The following is a 17,662-nucleotide window of genomic DNA, read 5'->3' on the forward strand; positions in this document are numbered from 1 at the left end:
TTGACTTGTATCATTTTTGTGATAGTCACTTTAATTCATTGCTGTACTTATTGTTCCGAAAATGATTTTCACTTCTCATTGGTCTAAAAAACTATGGCTGAGGTTAGGTCGTTTAGCGTAGCAGTGATTCACTCAACGGGTTTACTTCAACAAGTATTGCGGCTCTCGGCGGACGAACATTAGAAATGAATGGGCGTAAGTGTAGATAACAACATGGAGAAGAGGGTTTTCGCAGGTCAGGGCGCAAACACAAAAGCTAATGCATGAGAAATCTGACTTCGTCGTCGCAGCTATACAAAGAGAGGTAAATAATAAAATATCGATCTAAAATGACATACAATATAAAACATTGTTAGCGTTACAGTTGAGACAGGAAAAGTGAAATCGAAGTCTGTTTAATGAAAATTATAGCAGTCAAATAACTTTATACTTAAATAAAACCATTAAGAATACTACTACTCAATACATGGTATAATAGTAAGCCCAAATATCTAATTATTCATTGTTCGCGCCACCAATTCAAACTTCCAGCCATTGAACTTACATTCCTAAGCATGCGCACAAAGTTTTCACAGATGTATTGTGGGATTTGTAAGTTTCACATGCACAACAGAGCAAACCATTCAAAGGTTATTTTTCGTAAATATATGTTTACTCTGTCCGTCACTTTAAATGGTTCAAAATGCCTAAAAGGAAACAAGGTAAGCTATATAAAATGCACGATGACTGTGCTGTTCCTAAAAATACACGATAGAGAAGGAAATATGCAGTCTGAAACTCGTGTTGTATGCATGTATCCTGTGTATACTATATACAACAAAGTATGACTTTATACGTTTTCTTTTGATGTTATTTACATTGTTGAATAATGTACATGCGGTATTGGTTAGTACAAATGTTAATTTGAAAAGGGCACCTGTTATGTGAATTGTAAACAATGCATCTCGCCTACCTCGTGTTGTGCGACTCGCATATATTCCCGCCATTAAAGTTGCGCTTCTGTTATGATTTTCGGAACAAATCCTAGACGCCATCACACGTTGACATAATCACAAAGTTTTGAAAAGGTTGTAGAGATATATAGAGACATAAATGCACCTCTTGCATGAGATGTGCATATTTATTTGTGCGTTTGTCATTTCCCTTCGACTTTGTTTACGGATGACGACGATAGAAGGGTCACCAGTTTTGACGGATAATGACACTTTTCAGGAAGTTGAATGCAGTCTTTTGAACACTTTGATATTCTAATTCCTTCAAGTAAAGATTGTTTATATATTTCATTTAACTTTGCAAGATTGCCTTCATGACATATTTGTTTTTAGTTATCTTATTTTTGAAATGTCAAATTCAGCAACCCAGGCCTCTCTCAGAACAAGCATACATACTGTACATTGGATGAAAATAGTATTTTTATAGGATATAAGGCATACCGGAAGCATTTACTGATAATATGATTTTGAACATCAATAAGATTAGTTTGACATAAAAAGATATATATCAATATTTCATCGACATATCATGTTTTTTTCCCAACTACTGTTATTGCTGTTGTTGTAAATGTAAGTGTTAAACTGACAGCTGTTGGTAAATTGGCTCATGTCAGCTTATTCGAAAGGTGATATTTGGTGTTGGTTTGCGACCGATGGCCCTGAGACTGTACAATGGTTGTTTGGTTGGAGTGAAGTTCTGGGATACAGCCACAGTAATCTTTACAGCAGGAGCATTTTGACCATTCCTCTTGAATCAGGTCTCTACCTAGCTCTTCACAGATGAGCAGAGGGGTCCCTGAAATGCTATGCAGAGTATTGTTTCCCTGGTAGAACAGAAAGTAGGGACTTGGTCTGAGCAGGGACGTAGATCTGGTCTGAGGTATTCTATTGAGAATTGAACATGATGCAATAATCCAGATAATATAATATATAACCACTAATATATCGGCCAATGAAATGTTGTGTATCAAAACAGTTCAGCTTATCAGTCAATGTCAGAAAAAAAAGTGTAAACTGTCAATGTCATTTTGGGCTCTTTATTACATTTTCCCTTGACAAATGGAATGTGATGCTAAGTTGGTTATACTGTATCATATCTGTGTTATGATTTCATGAATTAATTTATTTAAAGGTCAAGGATTGATATATGCACAATTAATTGGATTTTCTGTTTTATTTCGGACATCAGCTTGTCATATTTATTAATTCATTATTATATGGGGCAAATTTCCAATATAATTACTATTATTTTTTTAAATGTATAAATATATCTGGTGTTTGTAGTATGATGTAGCATCTCTGCAAATCAGTTAATTTTGATAGAAAAAATCCACTTTTCACTTATAAATTATTTGAACACCAAATGCAACTTATTTGTATTTGATAATTAACATAGATTTACGTCTACAGCCTCTTGATTGCCTTGGCATGTTTATCAGTAGACATAAGTGGTATTAATTACCTGGCACAAAGTAAGTTTATTACATAGGGATGTGACTTCACTTGGAGGACAATTGATGTTTTGAACAAAAAATAATCCAAGCGAGATTGACTGGATTCTATTTGATATGATATGTTTCTTATGTTTCAATAGAGGCGTGTCTGTTTTAGTACAGGAATCAAATCCATGTATATCTAGGAATGGCATGTAGAAAATATGTTCAAGGATTTAAATCAATTTAAAATTGTTCGATAGAAGGTCTGGTTTTCTGTTTATGGGTATCGAGTCAAAATTTTCCAACACTACCTGTCAAAATGATGATCGATGGTTGTTCAGTCTGGTCGTGAATACAGCAAAAGGCCAGTGAACTCTACTTTAGCCATGGAACTGGAAATCTGTGCTTTAGTCGTATACCAAGTTGAGAGAGAATTTACCTTACTTACCAATAATCATGTCAAAGTGATAGTATTTGTTTTCAAAATCATCCCTCGGTGAAAAAATTTAACTGATCTATGGTAAAATAAATATACTGAATATAATTTGTCACCTCACGTTTGTCCTGACTTCGGCATACACATTGCAAACAAATCTGGAGGCAATGTGTGAGATGAAATATGATTCCTTGATAAAATTTGTGAGTCAGCCGTGTTCGTTTGTGATATGCCGTAATCAAGGGATGGTCCTCAACATCACATGACCAAATATCGGGTCACTATAAATAACACAACACAATGGTGGTAATTAATGGCTTTAGGTTATTAAACATTTCATAAAGAAAATAATTCTCTATGCTTATCCCCAACACCCATCCACTCAGAGTTGAGTCAATGTATACAGGTGAAAGCTCAGGTGTTGAGCCAGTATGAGCTGGTGTTTCAAGCAGGTTTCAACTGTGTATGCAAGTGGTATGGATTGAGAACCTACAATGTGTCTCTGTCATGTACCACATCATTTGATGCTTACTGTGGGATGAAAGGCTAGCAAGTTTGTTAAAATAAATCTTCTTTACCTACTTTCAAGGTCACAGGAAACCAAAACATCCAGGCTATGGATATTGACTCTGTAACTTTATTGGATGAATGGCTACTAAATATTCATTCAAGTGATACACCTTGACTAACTTTCAAGGTCATGGGGTTCAAATATGTTGTGAACTTAACATTTCTTCTGTTGACAAGAAACAGGTCCTGGATGATGTTAATTGGTTAAAATCATGTATGAGGATTAGGATTTCAGGTTTGCAGAAATTGACTTTATGAATTGATGAAGAAGTCTTTGTGAGCTATAGAGCAGGCCAATAGGGTTCTGTCATATGCAAGTGTTAAGTCAGATGACTGTTGAGGCCTACAATCTTCATTTTAGGTCATCTGACCTGAAGAGCAAGATGACCTTTAACCATCATATTTTGTCTTGTTTTTGCACTGTGCATAAATTTTTCACATTTTAAATTTCTCATGTTCAGCAAGAGGTATTGATCATAATGTTGTCTGAAATGATCCTAGATAGTCCTGATTAATTGCAGTTAGTTTTTTGGTTGGTCTGAATTCCAATATGGCTGCCATCTTTTAAAACATATTTGAAACTTCATCTCAAATACCCTCGCTGGCATTGAGCTAAACATTGTTGGGAATGTTGAGAAGGGAAGCTAACAAGTTCATTTATTTTTCAGTCTCATCAAAAGTTTGTTATGACTGCCATATTGGAACATTGTTTTCTCCTGACACTGTCTATTTCAAACTGTATCACCAGTTCCTGAAACTTGCCTGGAATGATCCCGAGATATCCTAGGTGTTGTTACAAAATGTCAAATTGAAATCCAATATGGCTGTCTTGGCAGCCATCTTGAAAAACACATTTTGAATTTCTCAAGGTCACTAGTGCAATTGAGAAGAACTTAGGGAGAATGTGGAGAAACTGTTTTAATTAACGAGTACTACAACCATTAATATTGCTACTATCATCTCATATAGTGGTGAGCAAATGATGAAAATAATTGAAAGTTAGTGGGAAGTAATAAAATTGATCATAGATTACAGTTTTTAAAGCCAATTAATTAAAAATGTCTGTAAGTGTAAATTCATTGATTTGCATCATGAAACTTTTGTGTTATGTAACCAAGAAGTAATCTTGTTGAATGTTTATTTTACTAACTGGTTCATTGGTTGTTTACAGTTTACTTAAGACATGAAGTATTTTAACAACTGTTAAATTGCTGTTTGTAAGTTGTAAAAGTGTGGAAATATGACCGCAAATAACTTCTTCTCAAGTCTACAACATCTAGAATCTTGATATGTTACGTGCAAGATGTGCCGGTCGTCAGCTATCGGATAAAATGATGACCTTGATCCACTACTGAGGTCGTTTGAATCAATTTTGTTAAAAAAAATTTCTTCAGGACCCCTTCAACCAGTCTATTTAATTGAAAGAATTATATTCTTGATATAATAATTATCATAATTTGTTGCATTTAATGTTATATTTCTGTGTTTCCTTTGGAACAGAGTTTTTTTAACCAGTTTGGATTTTATCTGTTTCCTTACTTAGCAATGACTGGAAGGATGGAGAGCTGTACAGAAGTGACCATCACTCCGAAGCCAGTAGATAGGAAATTAACAACTGCATTGTGTAAGGTTAGTAATTACATTGCTGTTTCGTAACTCATCATGTGGAATTCTACAAGTTCACTTATAAGATTGATTTTCCTGATCTTTTTATATCAATGTTACATTGCTGAGTACAGATCTTCAGAATTTTTAGTTTGGTGGGGGAGATTTCTCAGTTATTTGTTACATTGCTGAGTACAGATCTTCAGAATTTTTTATTTTGGTGGGGGAGATTTCTCAGTTATTTGTTACATTGCTGAGTACAGATCTTCAGAATTTTTAGTTCGGTGGGGGAGATTTCTCAGTTATTTGTTACATTGCTGAGTACAGATCTTCAGAATTTTTAGTTCGGTGGGGGAAATTTCTCAGTTATTTGTTACATTGCTGAGTACAGATCTTCAGAATTTTTAGTTCGGTGGGGGAGATTTCTCGGTTATTTGTTACGTTGCTGAGTACAGATCTTCAGAATTTTTTATTTTGGTGGGGGAGATTTCTCAGTTATTTGTTACATTGCTGAGTACAGATCTTCAGAATTTTTTATTTTGGTGGGGGAGATTTCTCAGTTATTTGTTACATTGCTGAGTACAGATCTTCAGAATTTTTAGTTCGGTGGGGGAGATTTCTCAGTTATTTGTTACATTGCTGAGTACAGATCTTCAGAATTTTTTATTTTGGTGGGGGAGATTTCTCAGTTATTTGTTACATTGCTGAGTACAGATCTTCAGAATTTTTATTTTGGTGGGGGAGATTTCTCAGTTATTTGTTACATTGCTGAGTACAGATCTTCAGAATTTTTTATTTTGGTGGGGGAGATTTCTCAGTTATTTGTTACATTGCTGAGTACAGATCTTCAGAATTTTTTATTTGGTGGTCAGTTATTTGTTACATTGGGAGATTTCTCAGTTATTTGTTACATTGCTGAGTACAGATCTTCAGAATTTTTTATTTTGGTGGGGGAGATTTTTCTCAGTTATTTGTTACATTGCTGAGTACAGATCTTCAGAATTTTTTATTTTGGTGGGGGAGATTTCTCAGTTATTTGTTACATTGCTGAGTACAGATCTTCAGAATTTTTTATTTTGGTGGGGGAGATTTCTCAGTTATTTGTTACATTGCTGAGTACAGATCTTCAGAATTTTTAGTTCGGTGGGGGAGATTTCTCAGTTATTTGTTACATTGCTGAGTACAGATCTTCAGAATTTTTTATTTTGGTGGGGGAGATTTCTCAGTTATTTGTTACATTGCTGAGTACAGATCTTCAGAATTTTTTAGTTTGGTGGGGGAGATTTCTCAGTTATTTGTTACATTGCTGAGTACAGATCTTCAGAATTTTTAGTTCGGTGGGGGAGATTTCTCAGTTATTTGTTACATTGATGAGTACAGATCTTCAGAATTTGGTATTTTGGTGGGGGAGATTTCTCAGTTATTTGTTACATTGCTGAGTACAGATCTTCAGAATTTTTTATTTTGGTGGGGGAGATTTCTCAGTTATTTGTTACATTGCTGAGTACAGATCTTCAGAATTTTTTATTTTGGTGGGGGAGATTTCTCAGTTATTTGTTACATTGCTGAGTACAGATCTTCAGAATTTTTTATTTTGGTGGGGGAGATTTCTCAGTTATTTGTTACATTGCTGAGTACAGATCTTCAGAATTTTTTATTTTGGTGGGGGAGATTTCTCAGTTATTTGTTACATTGCTGAGTACAGATCTTCAGAATTTTTTATTTTGGTGGGGGAGATTTCTCAGTTATTTGTTACATTGCTGAGTACAGATCTTCAGAATTTTTTATTTTGGTGGGGGAGATTTCTCAGTTATTTGTTACATTGCTGAGTACAGATCTTCAGAATTGCTGAGTTTTTCAGAATTTTTTAGTTGGTGGGGGAGATTTCTCAGTTATTTGTTACATTGCTGAGTACAGATCTTCAGAATTTTTTATTTTGGTCGGGGGGAGATTTCTCAGTTATTTGTTACATTGCTGAGTACAGATCTTCAGAATTTTTTATTTTGGTGGGGGAGATTTCTCAGTTGTTTGTTACATTGCTGAGTACAGATCTTCAGAATTTTTTATTTTGGTGGGGGAGATTTCTCAGTTATTTGTTACATTGCTGAGTACAGATCTTCAGAATTTTTTATTTTGGTGGGGGAGATTTCTCAGTTATTTGTTACATTGCTGAGTACAGATCTTCAGAATTTTTTATTTTGGTGGGGGAGATTTCTCAGTTATTTGTTACATTGCTGAGTACAGATCTTCAGAATTTTTAGTTCGGTGGGGGAGATTTCTCAGTTATTTGTTACGTTGCTGAGTACAGATCTTCAGAATTTTTTATTTTGGTGGGGGAGATTTCTCAGTTGTTTGTTACATTGCTGAGTACAGATCTTCAGAATTTTTTATTTTGGTGGGGGAGATTTCTCAGTTATTTGTTACATTGCTGAGTACAGATCTTCAGAATTTTTACTTTTGGTGGGGGAGATTAATAAGTTAATATGATACAAAGCTGAGTACAGATATTCAGAATTTTTTATTTTGGTGGGGGAGATTTCTCAGTTATTTGTTACATTGCTGAGTACAGATCTTCAGAATTTTTTATTTTGGTGGGGGAGATTTCTCAGTTATTTGTTACATTGCTGAGTACTGATCTTCAGAATTTTTTATTTTGGTGGGGGAGATTTCTCAGTTATTTGTTACATTGCTGAGTACAGATCTTCAGAATTTTTTTTTATTTTGGTGGGGGAGATTTCTCAGTTATTTGTTACATTGCTGAGTACAGATCTTCAGAATTTTTAGTTCGGTGGGGGAGATTTCTCAGTTATTTGTTACATTGCTGAGTACAGATCTTCAGAATTTTTATTTTGGTGGGGGAGATTTCTCAGTTATTTGTTACATTGCTGAGTACAGATCTTCAGAATTTTTTATTTTGGTGGGGGAGATTTCTCAGTTATTTGTTACATTGCTGAGTACAGATCTTCAGAATTTTTTATTTTGGTGGGGGAGATTTCTCAGTTATTTGTTACATTGCTGAGTACAGATCTTCAGAATTTTTATTTTGGTGGGGGAGATTTCTCAGTTATTTGTTACATTGCTGAGTACAGATCTTCAGAATTTTTTATTTTGGTGGGGGAGATTTCTCAGTTATTTGTTACATTGCTGAGTACTACAGATCTTCAGAATTTTTTATTTCGGTGGGGGAGATTTCTCAGTTATTTGTTAAATTGCTGAGTACAGATCTTTAGAATTTTTATTTTGGTGGGGGAGATTTCTCAGTTATTTGTTACATTGCTGAGTACAGATCTTCAGAATTTTTATTTTGGTGGGGGAGATTTCTCAGTTATTTGTTACATTGCTGAGTACAGATCTTCAGAATTTTTATTTTGGTGGGGGAGATTTCTCAGTTATTTGTTACATTGCTGAGTACAGATCTTCAGAATTTTTATTTTGGTGGGGGAGATTTCTCAGTTATTTGTTACATTGCTGAGTACAGATCTTCAGAATTTTTAGTTCGGTGGGGGAGATTTCTCAGTTATTTGTTACATTGCTGAGTACAGATCTTCAGAATTTTTAGTTCGGTGGGGGAGATTTCTCAGTTATTTGTTACATTGCTGAGTACAGATCTTCAGAATTTTTATTTTGGTGGGGGAGATTTCTCAGTTATTTGTTACATTGCTGAGTACAGATCTTCAGAATTTTTAGTTACATTGGTGGGGGAGATTTCTCAGTTATTTGTTACATTGCTGAGTACAGATCTTCAGAATTTTTAGTTCGGTGGGGGAGATTTCTCAGTTATTTGTTACATTGCTGAGTACAGATCTTCAGAATTTTTATTTTGGTGGGGGAGATTTCTCAGTTATTTGTTACATTGCTGAGTACAGATCTTCAGAATTTTTAGTTCGGTGGGGGAGATTTCTCAGTTATTTGTTACATTGCTGAGTACAGATCTTCAGAATTTTTAGTTCGGTGGGGGAGATTTCTCATTTATTTGTTACATTGCTGAGTACAGATCTTCAGAATTTTTAGTTCGGTGGGGGAGATTTCTCAGTTATTTTGGGTGATGAGTTATTTTTCTCCATAACTTGTTAAACAATGTTAAACACTGACAGCTGTGATGATGAACTTATTGTGTTATTACTATTGGTTCATGATATTTTTAGAAATTAAGGATGTATTGTTAAACTATAAGGTGAGGAAGTAATCCTATTGTGTAGTGGCCATAGTGATATCAGAACTGAGACATGTGTTTGAAATTTTTATGACATAGTTGACACCACTTACTTTCCTTGAATTTTTTCCCTTTAAATTGTTTGTAATCCAACTTCTGTCACATATGTCCATGTGTGCAACACTTAATATTACTTTATTGTGATGGCTATCACAAAAAACCACAGGTAAATAACAGGTAAGTAAGGACAAGAACAATGAATTCATGCCCCAAGAGCCATCATCATCTGGGATTACGTGGGAAAGCCCCGGTAATGCCAAATTTAGTCTTTTTTCCTGATTTGATACATCTACAGAATCAAGGTCAAATTTACCCTGTATTCCAGTAGCCACCCCTGATTAAACTCGGTAAAATCACAAATACTCTGGATCTTGACCAGTTGTGTCAGAGTTGTGGTTTGACACTGGTGCAATGTTAACACCCATGAATTCAGCTAATGAGGCTATTGTTGGAAGTTCTGGTTTGTCACTTGAATTAGCAGACCTCAGTCAAGTCATTCACACATAGACATAATAATAACAATTGATATGTAATGATGATAAATAGTAGTCAGCACAATTTTTAATAAAACAGACAAAGTGTCTCTTAAGTCATGAAATCAACTGCAGTGTTTTAGGCGAAACATAGATTTCAGCCTATTGTCACAGTCATTGGAAACGGCTGTTATTACTATTCCTAGCTTTCTGATTGGTGGAAATATTCCGACAGCTATCAGTGACACCTAGTGGCAGTCGTATGCTATAAACAATGTTGCCATCTTTTAAAACAGTCATGTGTGCATACTCATGGTATGAGACAATCAAGTATAACAGTTAAATCTTACCATAATTGTCAGACTAGGTGTTCATAAAAATGTTCAGATTGAGATTGATGTCAATCATGAATGAGTATTGCTTTGGTTCACAGAAGATTCTCAGAGTGGGACAATATGACAGAATGCACAGAATTGTGGGATCATTTAAACTTAGCAATATATCTAAAAGTCAGCAACAGGTGATAATCAGCAACAGTAAGGGTCGTAAAGACTTCAGAAAATACATTTCAAAATAATCAATATAGTTAGTAACATCATAGATATAATCACAATACATCCTTTTTACTGAGTTTTATGTTGATACTTATAAAATTGATTGAGTAATGGAGAGTTCAAGTTTCGTTGATCTTTGACGACACTGTACATCGTGTATCACAATTGTTGGCAGTGTCTTAAGTTATATATCTTAAGATATTTGATAGAAAAAGTGACATCAAAAGATATGTATCTAATATGACTTTAATACATTAATATACATAGTTTCAGTCTCATAGATGAAAACACAGAGTTACGACAATTTTACTCTTGAGGAGAACAACACCTTGACACGTGTGTTTTATACAAATATCATGTGTAATTGTGATGTGTACTCAGACATTATTGCTTAAATATTTAAGTAGTTGCTATTTACATCTTTGTACCGTTTCATGTTGATAATTGTAAAATTTGTTGTGTTGCAGAGAGATAAATTTTCATTGATTTACAAGAATAACAAGAAAGAATTTAATCCAAAATCATTTTATGACGGTATATAAATTGTTTATTGGTTTTTAGGCTAAATGAACTCAGTACGCATAGCCTATTGCGACGGCCTTTCAGACAAAATTTACCATTGGCCTGAAATATTGAAAAGAGTTAGAGCCCTCTAGCGGCAATTTTCTGCGTAAATAATGCTGCGATTTTTCAAATCGCTATTTTAAAAGTATCCACAATAAGTTTATTTTTACTAATAACAATACGATTACTATATATTTCTAAAAAGAAGCACAGTGTGGTTGAACTATTGATAAATTTTGAACAATATATTTTATGGAATTCTCGACATGACGTAAGCGTACAGAACACTGTACGTGTGAGTTGGCACCATGATAAGAAGCTAGTCTGGGGGCTTGGTTTGAATTATCAACTAACAGCACTGATAAACAAACAAAACTTACAAACAGAAGATCAATTTTGCTTTAATCCTTGTTGTTGTGGCAAGATCATCTTAATATATAACATCACCTTACCTCATTAGACGTCACAAAATTGGACTGTTCCTCCTACGCGCACACCCGCCGATATGTTGACTTTGTTATATTTTATATTTTTTGTCTTTTAGTTTTATTTGATGAAGGTTGATAGTGCTGATTTCTCAGGGTTTGTTAATGTCTATCAAAGGTCCTTGAAATGAAAATATTCCTTCAAACAAAGCGCGTACATAAAACCCCAAAATATTCATGTTTATAATTATCAATTAACTAAAACGAAATATTTCCATAACATATGTATTCATTTTGCGTGTCATGGTGACATTATCTAATGCATTGGAGATCAGAAAAAGTAGTAGCTATAGTGAAAATATTGTAAATTTTGTATATATATTTGTTCCTTGTCACACAATATTATGGGTTTGGCCAAAAAGGGAAAACTATGAAAGTTGTTTAAAATCCTATCCACCCGTAGGAATGAATGGATATTGCCGTAAATTTGGCATCCTTGTGGAAATGGTAACCAAATTTATGTAAATTTTGGTTGTGGGATGTCAGCAGCTGGAGAGGCTGGGCCAAAAAGGAGAATTTTGGAAGTTGTTTTAAATCCTACTCCTGTAGGAACAAATTCATATTGCCTAAATTTGGTATTAAACATTCTTGGGTGAAGAGCATTCAATCTTGTGTAGAAGTAAGGTCATGGCCCCCTGGGGTAGGAGGGGCTGGACCCAAAAGGGGAGATAGAGTTGAGTCTTGAAAATCCTACTGAAGTAATGAATGGCTATTATATTCATATGTGGAACTTCATACATTCACTATAGATATAGGTTTTATATTGTGATGCCAAAGTGATATGGACCTAATTTCAGACTTTTACAACATGGTAGATAACATGGTAGTGTGTTGACTGTCACAATACATGTAGGGTTAAACAATAAATACCTATAAAACTCTTCATCAAGTTCTTAACTTCCTTCCATCTGCCATCAGGTTCAGATTCCGTTACATAGTTTCCAGATAATCCAGTTAAATTTCTGTGTAATCTTTAATCCTCTTTAATTCAAGCTGACCTTGACATTACATTGGCCTGGACTTGTGTTCTAATTGTGTATAATCAGATCTTTAAGTGTCAATATGACTAGTAACATGAGCATCAGACCATCCTATGGGTCCATGAACAAGTCATGTTTCTCCATATAAACCACAGTTGTAAAGAAAACCAGAAGATTGTAATGAAATTCAATGCTTAATTAGGGAACATATCCCAACATATTAAGAAATAATCTACATTAATAATCTTAACAGACTTGAACCATCTTTCATACTTTAGCTCAATATTTAGAGATACTAGAATTCCAGATATTACAAGTAAGATGGACATTATTATGGAGTCACTTGAGTCTTTAGCAATTAATTGACATCATATTAGTTTTCCAGGAAAGAACATTAAAAAATGAATCAGAAGGCATAAAGCATATAAGAAAACTATACTAAATCTTTACATATGTAAGTTACATAAATGTACATTCACTCTGATATCTTTACACTTCTTAGATATACATATACAAATTCTTAGATTAAAATGATAAGGACATCCAGATTAATTCCTACTCACAGAAATGCACTTTCAGTACAAACGCATTCTAACTAAACTTCAATTCTAATATTTTTGTCTTAATACTTTTCTCACACATCTCTGTCACTACTAGGCCTAGTATAGAATTAGCCAACATACTCCTGTCAAACACTCGATAATGTTACCACTGACCAGTAATTAGATACTAATTAGGAATAAAGATAACCACCTGTCCTTTCCCCTAACAATGAACAGTCTGATAATACTCCTAGTACGTTTACCATAACTACTACTGTAAAAAATCTACATGATTTGAAAAATTACCATGAAACATATTAAATTAGTGTATTCCTATTAGTAATACCATCACAAAACATTTATAAGACAGAAGACAAAATTGCATCGGGATGAAGAATTCACCAAGTTACCAAGCAGAAAGTACAAACACTGCACACACACAACACGCACCTGCACAATCTGATAGTTACCTTGAAACTGAGTCTGGTCAGAAAAGACCAACAGATATTGGTCAGTTTTCACACGCTAATGTTCCACTGTCTGTTTATCCATTGAAATCCTGAGAGTTTATAACTGTGAGAAATGTTACACATGATAATTATATTATTTACACTTCTATTATCTATACTTACCAGATTTACAGAATCTTCCCATAAACATGGTGAAAATACTGCAGTGATATTAATATTATAAACAACTCCCACAAGTGTGGACACAGTTAGCATGTCACTCTGGTCAAAACACAGCATGGCACAGCATAAACACTCTCGACATGTTACTGATGAATTTTCATCATTTCTTCAGTCTATCAGGCTATCAAGAACAATTTACACATCTGTAAGAAAGGTTAAGGCATTAAATTCATCAATCATTTACCACCAAAAATTGATTTGTAAAAGCATAATGTAAAGTAATACTGGGTCAAATTACCATTCTGTCACAATATATACATGTTTCTTTACTGTACTATTTCATACCTACAAACATAACAAATAGGGGGGAAAAAATGCCCAGTGAAAGCATATGGCGGAGTTATGTGGCTGAATTTACTAAAAAATAACTATCAGAACAGGTAAAAAAATCTTGTGCAGTTCTTCAAAATCATTTATAAAATATTTCATTTATTCTCAACATGGCAACTGTAAAGTTTAAAATCTTGAATGCTGTAAAGGGCAAGCATTCTAGATGTAATAGATGATTTATGTGGTTGAAGAAAGCAGTATTTGGATAAATGTACCTCAAGTATATGCTTTGAAATGCCCAATAATTGATAGCATTGGATTTTGACAAAGTTTTGAAACTTGGCACATATGTTATACATGATATGTTCTTTTGTCTTCGTTCTTAGTTCAGCCACTTCCTACCAGAGTTATTGCCCTTGTTGAGTGATGACTATAGCACCAAGTAAAACAATATTTTTTCACTAGTGCATATTTTGTGTGACATCAAGCAAAGTTGGGTGCAATTAAACAAGGAGTTGACTGACTGAAAAAGTCATTGTCACTGCAGCAGAGGTTAAGGTCAGGGGTCAAGTTCAAATTTTGTATTTTTTTTTTGCACGGATGCATATTATGTTCTGACACTTTGAAGCAAATTTGGTTGAAATTTAACAAGGAGTCAGTTGACCAAAACTGAAGATCACTGTATCTGAGGTTAAGGTCACATTTGGTATCTTTCCACTGATGCATATTTGTTATGACATTATGAAGCAAAGTTGGTCAGAATTAAACCAAGAGTCAACTGGCCAAATGTCCAGGTGACTGGGTCAGAGGTCAAGGTAATATTTCTGTCTTTTCATCATGATAACGACATTATTCTGCTGAAAAAGTATTAAATTATGATTTCTTTCTTATTTTATTTTTCCTGTAATACTGTGTATGGTTTGATTGTTTAGGGATATCTTACTGTAATACTGTGTATGGTTTGATTGTTTAGGGATATTTTTTCCTGTAATACTGTGTATGGTTTGATTGTTTAGGGATATCTTACTGTAATACTGTGTATGGTTTGATTGTTTAGGGATATCTTACTGTAATACTGTGTATGGTTTGATTGTTTAGGGATATCTTACTGTAATACTGTGTATGGTTTGATTGTTTAGGGATATCTTACTGTAATACTGTGTATGGTTTGATTGTTTAGGGATATCTTACTGTAATACTGTGTAGGGTTTGATTGTATAGGGATATCTTACTGTAATACTGTGTAGGGTTTGATTGTTTAGGGATATCTTACTGTAATACTGTGTATGGTTTGATTGTTTAGGGATATCTTACTGTAATACTGTGTATGGTTTGATTGTTTAGGGATATCTTACTGTAATACTGTGTATGGTTTGATTGTTTAGGGATATCTTACTGTAATACTGTGTAGGGTTTGATTGTATAGGGATATCTTACTGTAATACTGTGTAGGGTTTGATTGTATAGGGATATCTTACTGTAATACTGTGTAGGGTTTGATTGTTTAGGGATATCTTACTGTAATACTGTGTATGGTTTGATTGTTTAGGGATATCTTACTGTAATACTGTGTATGGTTTGATTGTTTAGGGATATCTTACTGTAATACTGTGTATGGTTTGATTGTTTAGGGATATCTTACTGTAATACTGTGTAGGGTTTGATTGTGTATGGTTTGATTGGGATATCTTACTGTAATACTGTGTATGGTTTGATTGTTTAGGGATATCTTACTGTAATACTGTGTAGGGTTTGATTGTTTAGGGATATCTTACTGTAATACTGTGTATGGTTTGATTGTTTAGGGATATCTTACTGTAATACTGTGTATGGTTTGTTTACGAGTATTTTCCTGTGATATACTGACAAGTTTGATATACTTACAGCTGCCCTGGAGGTTGCTTGTAAGTTCACAACTTTTCAGCTTCTAAGAATAGAGGCCAAGTATTGATGTTTTCATCCAAGTAATGTATTCAGAGACTTGTGCAAAAAATCAATACATGTGGTATTTCATTAACTAAATGGAAGTGTTATAGAAGACATAGTAATAGCCTTGTTCATCAGTGACTGGGCACAGGTCTGCCTTAATACCACTGTCGTCCTCGGGGTCAACTTAGTCAGCACAGACCTCTTTCTCCCGTCTTACCAGTCAACACCTGATCACTTTCAAAGTTAGTCTGGTACTGTTACCATTACAAGGAAGAGGAAAAACTGTATTCATGATGTATACTATTAACAGCTGTATGGTTCAGATCTCTAAATATCAGCTGTAAAAATTGTAGAATTTGTTAATACAGGCAAAGATATGGAGATTGAAATTTTTGTTTTTGACTTGCTTAATGTAAGAGTAAGGAGAGTTTTGATAACACGTTAACACTGCCATGTATGTTGACAAGATTCCAGGAAGTAATTTACTCGGTTGATTATCCTTATTATGATTCATGGTTTCTTAGGGTCATTAATAGAAAACATATCAGAAGAAAAAAATTGAAGGCAGAACTGTTATTTTGTACAAGGAAGCATTGTAAATTACTTTTATTAATGAATGAAATTGATCAAAATAAAAAATGAAAAAAAAAATTAGAAAATGAAATGAGGACATGGATGCATGTAGGAGTGTCCTATTTGAACTTCACATTTTCCACTGAATTTCTATGTTGAAATACATTGAGACATAGATTCTGTGGAGGTTTCATCGTGAGAAAATTCTGTTTAATTTCTATACAGAAAAAAAATATAGAGATTGCATAGAAGATACCTTCGTATAGTATCAGGGGTAGATTTTCAATGGAAATTCAATGGAGATTTGGTAGAATTTTTATCCAAGGAGTGTCGCGATGGTGATTCCATGGAAGTTCCACAGAAATAGATTACTTTTGTGGAAATTTTGTCCCATTGGGACCTGACTTTTCCCCTAGAAAAAAAACCAAATAACACACATCTTCCACCTTTGTTGTACATAAGTGTGTTTTAACATTATACCTTGATGGGTTTCATATGATTGGTAGCATTAGAACTAGAACTGATAAAGGACTAGTGTATAATCAGCCATAACAATGTGTTTTATCTACAAGTATTTCTGACTTTATCTAGTACGTGATACTATGCTTCTTGGTTTACACTTTCCTGGGTGTAAGAAAGTTTGCGCATAATGATGGACTAGGGGAGGCTACTTGAAAAAAAATGAAATAATTTCAATGATCTCCTGCTTCTTGATGTAAGAATCTCTTCATAAAGTATTTAACACCCTCATTTGTAGGGCAGTAAACTTTACATCCACCTTTTAATGAACCGATAAGTTTTTATTGAAATGCTGGTTCCCAAAAGGTTTGCCCCCTTCAATTTTTTCATATTCTGAAAACATTCAAGCAAAATGTCTTACTTAAAAGAAAAGTGTTGCATCAAAATCATGGGTCCACATTTTCCTACCGAAAAATGCATGCTGATCTATGATCAATGCAAAAAAAATCAATTAATTTATCTTGTGTATTTAAACTATAATATTGACCCAGAAATTTTGTGGAACTTATGTATAAGAGGTTCAAATATCTCTACCTAAACAACATCACAACAACATAGTATATATTTGATATTTCAGGGAGGAGCATTGGTTCCAACGTGGACATGTAGATGTATGCCATCACACAGGTGGTGTTACCCTGCTTCTTAAAATGTGGCAATGACTGAGTTTAATTTTAATATAGCTGGAAATGTTCTTGACATGTCTCTCCTGAAATAATATTTTAAGACTTGTCGAAAGTTGCCTTCTGACATGTGATATGTTGTCGAATTTAAGATAGAAATTTGAAATGTTTTTCAAACATTTCTTGTAATAAGTCCTTACAGTAAA

At 34.0% G+C, this 17,662-nt stretch overlaps 1 protein-coding gene across 1 annotated transcript in view; it reads left to right on the forward strand.

The window, feature by feature from the left end:
* Positions 1-622: 622 nt before the first annotated feature.
* Positions 623-17,662, forward strand: part of LOC132560345 (myelin transcription factor 1-like) — a 68,600-nt gene continuing 51,560 nt past the window's right edge. The window contains exons 1-2 of the mRNA XM_060225017.1: positions 623-701; positions 4,978-5,063. Of these exons, the coding sequence (XP_060081000.1) occupies positions 683-701; positions 4,978-5,063 (105 nt within the window). The 5' untranslated portion in view covers positions 623-682. The remainder of the gene's footprint in view (positions 702-4,977; positions 5,064-17,662) is intronic.

Source organism: Ylistrum balloti, unplaced genomic scaffold (genome assembly GCF_031769215.1).
Source record: "Ylistrum balloti isolate Yb309-2 unplaced genomic scaffold, AGI_CSIRO_Ybal_v1 Utg371052, whole genome shotgun sequence".
NCBI lineage: Eukaryota > Metazoa > Mollusca > Bivalvia > Pectinida > Pectinidae > Ylistrum > Ylistrum balloti.